The following is a 9,145-nucleotide window of genomic DNA, read 5'->3' as shown; positions in this document are numbered from 1 at the left end:
GCAGGCGATGCCGTCCACTTCGGTGACTATGTCCCATGCAGAGGGACCACCGCAGCCAGGAGGAGCCATGCTCAAGGGACAGCTGCTGGCCCAGAGTCCCACAGCCCTGCCCCCCACCGGGGGCCCTGAGAAGAGCCTCTCCTTGGAGGACACTCAGGCTGTGGTGAAGCCCCTCATGCCCACGCCACCTGCCCGGCCCAGGCTGGAGCGTGCCCTGTCCCTGGATGAGAAGGGGTGGAGGCGGCGACGCTTCCGAACCAGCCAGGAGGACTCCCTGGGCCAGGACAAGGCCGGGCCCTGCAGGGGCACCCCCGGGGCCCCCGCCCGCAGCGGCTCTCCACCAGGCCTGAGCACTTCTTTACAGGAACTCCCGAAGTCCCGCCGGGCACCGGGCAGCCCCTCCTCATGGGGTAATTGTTTCTCGGGTGTGATCAGCACATCCCTGGACCTACTGCACAGAGAGGCCTCAGCTGCAGGAGCCGCCCCCAGGCTGGCCAGCGTGCTCCCCCCTCGCCTGCTGCCCACCACGGACCAGAGCGTCTCCTTGGACTCGCTGAGGATGGCCGACAAGGTGGACCCTGACCCGGAGGACTTTCGGAGGCGGGTGCAGAAGAAGCTGATGAGGGCTCACAGCAGCCTGGGCCCTAGTCGGCCCCGCAGTCCCCTGGCTTGTGACAGCTGCTCCCTGCGATCAGCCAAGTCCTCCTTCAGCCTTCTGGCGCCCATCCGCACCAAGGATGTCCGCAGCAGGTAGGCCCCCAGGAGAGAAGAGTCAGCCTCGGCCTGAACTCGTGCGTGTGTCTTCAGAACACGTGCGAGCGAGCAGCTGCATGAAGGAGGGACGAGACAGTGGAGTCTCCCCATGACCCTGCTCCCTTCCAGGACTCTCCCCATGTGTCTCAGTACCGTCGTCTCGTGTGGTAACTGTGGAGCGCAGACTTGGCTGGGCCCCGGTGTCTGTAGATAAGATCACTGGCTGTCAGCTGCCCTGTGCCTCTTGGATTCTTTCTTGGCATCTTCTATGGCTTGTGGTTGCTGGATGCCAGTGAGTTGCTTCCAACTCCTAGTGACCCTTTTATACAACGGGATGAAACACTGCCAGTCCTGCGCCACCCTCGTGACTGTTACATTTCAGCCCATTGGTGCAGCCTCTGTGTCAGTCAATCTTGTGGGGGGTCGTCCTCTTTTTCACTGACCCTCCACTTTACCAAGCATCATGTCTTCTCCAGGGATTCCTCCATCCTGATAGTATAGCTGAGATGAAATCTGTCCATCTTGGCTTCTAGGGAGCATTCTGGCTGTACTTCTCCCAGCACAGTTTTGTTTGTTCTTCTGATGGGCCCTGGTGGTGGTGATGTGCCCTGGAGTTGGTTCTAACTCATAGCAACCCTGTAGAGGGTTTCGGAGGTTATAAATCTTTATAGGAACAGAAAGCCTTGATTTTTGCCCTCAGAACTCCTGGGTAGTTTCGAACAGTGCTTTCAGTATTCTCCTCCAACCCCATGACTCAAAAGCATCAATTCTTCTATGGTCTTCCTTACTCACTGTGTAGCTTTCGCATGCACATGAGGTTATTGAAAATACCATACATGGCTTGGGTCAGGCGCACCTTAGTCCTCAAGCTGACATCTTTGCTCTTCAACACTTTAAAAAGGTCTTGAGCAGCAGCTTTGCCTGATGCAATACGTCGTTTGATTTCTTCACTGCTGCTTCCATGCCCTATGCCTCACGGATTCTTTCTTGGCATCTTCTATGGCAGTGCCTTTAAATCTGCCACCTCCCTTTGGCTCACAATGCTTTACTGAGCCCTGTGCTGGCTAAACTGTGTCCTGATGGCACAGTGGGGTCACTAGTGATTGCTAACCACAAGGTCAGCAGTTCAAATCTACCAGCTACTTGCTCAGTGAGGGAAGGAGGTGGCAGTCTGCTCCCATCAAGATTTACAGCCTCTGAACCCTACGGGGCAGTGTTCAATTCGGTGGCAGTGGGTTTGGATTTGTGTGTGTGTGTGGCCTGCTGGAGGCTTCCAGTTGCTGCTGGAAACGTGTGGAGTGAATGTAATCCAGGTCTTTCTGCAGGCCGAGACGTGCAGGCTCTTGGACCCTTTGTGGACAGAGCTTTAATAATTAATCTGAACTGATGTCTTCACGGCGCCTGCATCTTCCCCCCTATCTTCTCCCCGCCCACCCCCAGCTCTCCTGGCCTCACTTCTGAGATCAGCCAGGGGAATTCTGAAGGGCGGCCATCTGCTTTCCTCCTGAGCCTGGTCTCCCTCCTCCTATGAGTGCGCCAGGCCACCGCACAGACCCCTTCATCCCTGCCCGTGTCTGTCTCCCCTAGGCTGTGTGCACGCTCACTGCTGGTCACGGTCCTGTCTAGAAACGCCACTCCCTGATGAGATTGCCCAGGCCCTGGTACCCTCTGAGCCCTGCTCCAGCCCCTCACACCTCCCATCCTCCGCACCCTCCAGGCCCAACCCCAGCACACACGGAGCTCTGGTTCTCTGCGTGCTGACCATGGAGAATTTTGAGAAGAGACAGGTGTGGTGGTCATCCGGTTACCTTTTTATTCTATTTTTCCGTGACCTTTGTGAAGCCTCATCAGCTTGTATTTCTGCAGCCACCATAATCAAGTGTACCCACTAGGGGGCAGCTGTCTAAGACCGCCCCCAGGATGCAGTCATTCTCCCGCGGCTGAAGCCTGAATCCCAGTGTGGACCTCCCATCTCCTAGGGCTCCAGGCTCCGCTCAGTCATCCCAGGGTGGTCTCCTCTGTGCTCCACCCCAGTCAAGGCCCTGCACCGGATCTTGTCTTCCAAACAGGGCCCCAGGCCCCAGGGTCCTAACCGTAGGCTCCAGAGCCAGGCCATTCATTTGGGGCCTATTCACCCACTTCAGGCTCTGAATCAAGCCCCCATCCTCACTAGCTCAGCAGGTGGAACACACTTTTGACACCCAGCTACCTGGAGGGGCTAGTCACATGGCCTTCTGTGTTTCGTCTATTACGGGGCCTCATTGTGAAGCTGCGGCTTTGTGTGTTGGGCTGTTGTCGTCACTCACGGTCCCTTCAGACACACCAAGTGCAGAGCAATGCACTTCAGTCCTGAGTCACGGCTTCCGACAGCAGCAAACAGGAGGCCCCGTTCCTGACGTGAGAAGCATGGGCTCTGTGCGGTGAGTGTGTGGCTGGCCACACCCTCGCAGCTCCTGGACTCGGGTACGGGGAGAGTGACGGCTCCCACGAACTTTTCCCAGAGACACTGAAATGTGCCATGTGTAGACCTAAGTGACACCTTTTATGAAATTCAGAATCGAATCGATTCTGACCCAAAGCGACCCCATGGGGCAAACTCGGGCTCCTGAGATGAAGTCTGTACGGGAACAGTCTCGTCTTTCTCCCGAGAGGTGGCTGGTGCTGAACCGGCAACCTCGTGGTTAGCAGTCCAACACCTAACCCACAACACCACCAGGGGTCTGAAGACTGGGGCCCCCATCCCTGCTCCTGTACAATCCGGAGCTTAGCATGGTTTTACCGTTGCCAAGTGGTTGGGGGGCATTTCAAACAATGGTACAAGGATTTCACGATTGCAGGAAATGACCCAAGACTCAGATGTGAGCGTCCCCAGATAATGTTCCATCGACACAGCCATGCCCACGTGCTCCCATGTGGCCACTGGCTGCCTCTGCGCCGGGACCATCCGTGACAAAGACCCAGAGCCCACACGTGTACACTATGGCCAGAAGGACCCATGCGTTGAGTGTGTCCTTCAGGGCCAGGACAGGCTGGGGTTTGATATACACTTTGCAAGGGGCCCTGGGGGTGCTGTGAGCTAGATGTTGGACTGCTAAGTGCAGGGTCGGTGGTTCAAACCCACCAGCCGCTCTGAGGCCGCCTGCTCCCATGCAGAGGGAGTCCCGGAAACCCCGAGGCGTAGTTAGGTCTACCCTGTCCTGTTGAGTGGCTCGCAGTCAGAACAGACTCGATGGCAGGGGCTTTTGCCAAGCTGTTGTATATGCCTCCTCCTGTTAACATCTTGAAACAAATGTAAACCGTCCGGGAACACGTGGCGGGCATCTGTTTTCTCTGCAGCCTCCCTGACCCCACCCCCAGTGCCATCCCTCTGGCCTCCCCACCTTTCTGTGTGGACACAGGTCTCAGTGGGCAGCTGCACAGTGTTCCTTCTGTGCGACTTGGCCAGTAAGTCACCCTCAGGCTCCTTCTCCCAGGAGGTGCAGCTGGGCCCCCAGGGTGTAGGTGGCCGTGGCTCTGCGTCCAGTCCTCAGCAGGACCCTGAGGACATTGATGTCCCTCCTGCCACTCTGAATGGGCTCCGCAGGGTGGATGCGGGGCGCTCAGTCTCACCTCCTCCCCCAGGAGCTACCTGGAGGGCAGTCTCCTGGCCAGTGGGGCCTTGCTGGGCGCGGACGAGCTGGCACGCTATTTCCCAGACCGGAGTGTGGCCGTCTTTGTGGCTACCTGGAACATGCAGGGACAGAAGGTACGTAGTGACCCTAAGCCCCCACTGCACCTCTAGTGCCGGCACCAAACCCCTCTCCTGCTCACCTCAGGAGCTTCCGCCGAACCTGGACGAGCTCCTTTTGCCCGCCGAGGCTGACTATGCCCAGGACATGTATGTCATCGGGGTCCAGGAGGGCTGCTCCGACAGGTAGGTTGTGGGCTGTGTGCCGCCAAGGTGCTGCCCTGGTGCCCGTGGTGGTGGGCATGGGTCACCTGCCCTGGGTGGGTCCCCTAGGCCTCGTGGGCTGTGTGCCAGCAGGGCAGGTGGGCTCAGAGGACTCACGGTGGCTTCCTTGCCAGGCGGGAGTGGGAGACACGCCTGCAGGAGACCCTGGGCCCCCACTACGTGCTGCTGCACTCGGCAGCCCACGGAGTGCTCTACCTGTCCATCTTTCTCCGCAGGGACCTCATCTGGTTCTGCTCAGGTAGGGGCGGCCCGGCTGTGGGGGCGGGGGAGGGGGGAGGCAGGCAGGGAGACGGCCCCGGTGACACACTCTGAGGTGCTCCCTCGTCCCCCACAGAGGTGGAGTGCTCCACGGTGACCACACGCATCGTCTCCCACATCAAGACCAAGGGGGCCCTGGGCGTCGGCTTCACCTTCTTTGGCACCTCCTTCCTTTTCATCACCTCCCACTTCACCTGTGAGTTTCATGTCTGTCCCCATCACCATGAGAAGTGGGACAGCAGTGTGACCGGGACATCTGGGACTGCTGTGGCTCACCAGGACCCTGGGAGGGACCACAGCGGCCATGACAGTCTGGGTGTCCCCCATCATGTGTGGGCCTGCGTTCCAGTCCCCGCACAGGTGAACCTGGTGTCCCAGGGCTCCTGGTCAGGACGCTGGTGCTGCCCACTGTGGTCCCCACCCCAGAGAGGACAGACAGTCTGTTCAACCCAGTGTTGACCAGGCTGAGGGGTTGTCCTGGGTAGAGGGTACAGCCTCTGCTCATAGCTGAGGGGGGCCTGGCAAGCACTGGGCACCTGTGAGGGCAGCCTCCACTTGCATCTGCAGGACTTTCTACCTCCCCAGCAGTCCGCTGACCCTTCACATAGCTGCGTGACTGTTCGAGAGCTGGGAGAGAGTCAAGTGCCACAACAGGCAAACACAGTGAGCAAACCAGCCTGAAAGACTAGCTACAAGGCATGTTAGGGACCCCGGGAAGCAGGAATGTGGACTGGCTGTGAAGTGACCAGCCAGAGGTGAGGTGACAGCGAAATCAGAACATTTCCAGATAAACGGAACGTAAAGGCATCTGTAATAAACAGACCAGCTGTACAGAAAACATGGAAGTGTTGTTTGGATTCAGAACCAACAATAGACAGGTTGAGATGAACAAAGCTGACGCTGTTGAAAACGCAATTCAGATATAGATGTATTTAAAACAAACCTCCAAGGCTGAAAACAGGGAAGCAGAGATATCAGTGTATAATGAAGCCAACTACATAGCAAAAGGAGGGAATAGTGAAGCTACATAACTTCCAAATGGCAAGGAAGTCAACTAGATTTCAAGATAAAATCAGAAAGGCTATGTGTCAGGGTTGTCTCCTTTCCCTGTCTGCATTCAGTCTGTCTGCTCTGAGAAACTGGGTTATAACCATGAAGAACATGGCATCTAGACTGGAAGACGGCTCATGAACAGCCTGCACTTAGTCAGTGAGACAGTGTGCTTCCTGAAAGCAAACAGGACTTGAAGCCCTAAAACTACAGCTTTCAGTGTGGGTTACACCTGAGTGTAAAGACGAATAAGTAACATCGTGATACACAGAGAAAAGATTGAAGTGGTCAAGGATTCCGGTTTATTTGTCTCTGCTATCAACTCTCATGGAAGCAACAGCTAGGAAGTCAAGCAACGTATTGCATTGAGCACTTGGGCTGCAAAAGACCTCTTTAAAATCTTAAAAAGCAAAACTGCAAAGCTGTCACTTTGAAGACTAAGGTGCTCGTGACCAAAGTCATGGCATTTTCAGCCACTTCACATGCATGTGAGAGTTGGAACACGGGAGGATTACCTTGAACTCCACCAGTGTTGATGGAGAAGATTGAAGATGGCATGCCAGGAGAACCAACCCGTTTGTCTTAGAAGAAGTAGTGCCCGAATGCTCCTTAGAACTGAGCATGGTGAGACTCGGTTTCTAGGATTGTGGGCGTGCCCTCAGGACAGAGCAGTTCCTGGAGAAGGACATCGTGCTAGGTGGCACAAGAAGCAGTCCTTGTACCCGAGCATGGACGTGGTAGTTCCAACAACGGGAGCCAACGTAGCCAAGTTGGAAGGATGGTACAGGACCGGGCTGGGTCTTGTTCTGTTGTCCATGAGATTGCTCTGAATTATCACTGTCTTGATGGCACCTAACAAAAGCAAGCATAGACATCTATATATACGTATACACAGTGCCCACATATATACATATACACACACACCGAAGGACCTGCATGAGGGAGCTTCAAAAAGTTGGTGAAAAAATGGAATGAAAAGGGAGTTTTCCACAGAGTTTTTGATGCCTCCTCTGTGTGCATGTGGATATATGTATATATATGTATGTATGCATTTTTATATCAATAATCTGTAGCATAGTGGTTACGAATCGGGCTGCGAACCGCAAGGTCAACAGTTTGAAACTACTTTCTCCGCGGGAGAAAGCTGAGGCGGTCTGCTCCCGTAAAGATTAACAGCCTCGGAAACACTGTGCAGGGTCGCTAGGAGTCGGAACGGACTCCACGGCACATAACAACAACAATGTGTATATACATGTATGTGTAAGCAGACACATTACATACACACACGTTGTTGTTAAGTGCTATTAAGTCGGTCTGACTCAGCAACACTTAGAGGGTTTCCAAGGAGCAGCTAGTGGGTTTGAGCTGCTGACCTTGTGGGTCACTGTCCAGTGTTGATCCTACAGTGTGACCCCAAGAGTCCATATACGTATGTACACACACACATTAGTATATGAATCTATACGTATGTGTGTCTATATAAATGCATTTTATGTATAAATACATGTATGTGTATATGTGTATATATATGTATACACACATATCTACATATTTACATGTACACACACACACACCATTAGTATAAGCATTTATTTATATGTATGTGTGTGCATGTGTAGATATAGATACACATAAATAAATGCATTGTATATGCAAATACATATACAACTACATCATACACATACATGTTCACATCGTGTACACACACAGAAGGAGAAAGCTTCAATGTGAAAGGTAAAATGCCTGTTGAATCGACATGGCCGTGTACAGATGTTCACCACATGACCCTTCCAGCTTTGTGTGTTTCTGGAAACACCCAGAAGAGTCACCCAGCATCCCGCCAGCTGTGTCCTTTCTGACTGTGGTCAGAATACACACAACCAAATAAACCACCAATTGCTCTATTTCTCCAGGTACAGTTCAGCACAGCCCTCCACACCTCCAGGTGAACATCAACGCAGTGACCCCAAAGCAGAAACCCCCCCTCCCATCCTGTCTTTTTGTTGGAGAGCGAGCCAGGGCTGCAGGCAGAGCCCTCCGCGTTGACACTGATGGCCAGGCCTGAGAGGGCTGCCATAGAACCTTCTGGTGGCCTCTGGGCGTCTCAGTGAGAGCTTGTCCAGTGTCGCGGAAACAGCTTCTCCCCATGTGTGACTGGGACTCAGCCCCACCCTGTGTCTGTGTTGCAGCCGGGGAAGGGAAGGTGGCAGAGCGGCTACTGGACTACACGCGGACCATCCAGGCCCTGGCCCTGCCCAAGAGCGTGCCCGACACCAACCCCTACCGGTCCAGCCCTGGTGAGCACACCTGTGGGGAACCCTCATTCACTCTTCATGTTGCTCGTAGGACACTTTAGTAGAGAAGTGTGCAGAACCTCCGAGAACAAAGATCAGAAAAGACTAGAAGGTTATTCCGTGAGGCTGTGGGCCCGGGCAGCGGGTGGAGAGTCCACCTGTGGTGGTGTGGGCCCGGGCAGCATGTGGGCAGCCCGTCTGTAGTGGTGTGGGCCCAGGCAGCGGATGGACAGCCCATCTGTGGTGCTATGGACCAAGGCAGTGGGTGGACAGTCCACCTGTGGTGCTGTGGGCCTGGAGGGGTGGACAGACTGTCTGTGGTGCTGAGGACCCAGACAGCAGGTGGACAGTCCGCCTGTGGTGCAGTGGACCTGGGCAGCAGGTGGGTTGTGCAGGCTCCAGGCCATGGCTCTGTAGGGCCACCCTATGGACATCTGCTGAGACAAGAACTGAAGCTGAGGCAGTGTGGCCAGAGTGAAGTCCTACTGGCAGGACATGACCCCCGTTTCTGGGCAGCTGCCATCATCCAAAGACATGTGACAACAGCCAGTGCTCTGAGCCTCCTGGGGGTTCAAGGATGGGGGGCAGACAGGTCCTGCTTCTCGGGGGGTTCAGGGATGGGGGCAGACAGGTCCTGCTTCTCGGGGAGTTCAGGAATGGGGGCAGACAGGCCCTGCTTCTCGGGGGACTCGGGGATGGGGGCAGACAGGTCCTGCTTCTCAGGGGGTTCAGGGATTGGGGCAGACAGGTCCTGCTTCTCGGAGGGTTCAGGAATGGGGGCAGACAGGCCCTGCTTCTCGGGGGACTCGGGGATGGGGGCAGACAGGTCCTGCTTCTC

At 55.3% G+C, this 9,145-nt stretch overlaps 1 protein-coding gene across 1 annotated transcript in view; it reads left to right on the top strand.

The window, feature by feature from the left end:
• Positions 1-7: 7 nt before the first annotated feature.
• INPP5E (inositol polyphosphate-5-phosphatase, 72 kDa) overlaps positions 8-9,145 on the top strand; it is a 10,676-nt gene continuing 1,538 nt past the window's right edge. Inside the window, exons 1-6 of the mRNA XM_006863814.1 lie at positions 8-750; positions 4,375-4,498; positions 4,569-4,666; positions 4,819-4,943; positions 5,040-5,159; positions 8,203-8,310. Of these exons, the coding sequence (XP_006863876.1) occupies positions 8-750; positions 4,375-4,498; positions 4,569-4,666; positions 4,819-4,943; positions 5,040-5,159; positions 8,203-8,310 (1,318 nt within the window). The remainder of the gene's footprint in view (positions 751-4,374; positions 4,499-4,568; positions 4,667-4,818; positions 4,944-5,039; positions 5,160-8,202; positions 8,311-9,145) is intronic.

The sequence above is a fragment of the Chrysochloris asiatica genome, unplaced genomic scaffold (genome assembly GCF_000296735.1).
Source record: "Chrysochloris asiatica unplaced genomic scaffold, ChrAsi1.0 scaffold00056, whole genome shotgun sequence".
Lineage (NCBI taxonomy): Eukaryota > Metazoa > Chordata > Mammalia > Afrosoricida > Chrysochloridae > Chrysochloris > Chrysochloris asiatica.
This window is presented reverse-complemented; position numbering and strand designations above follow the sequence as displayed.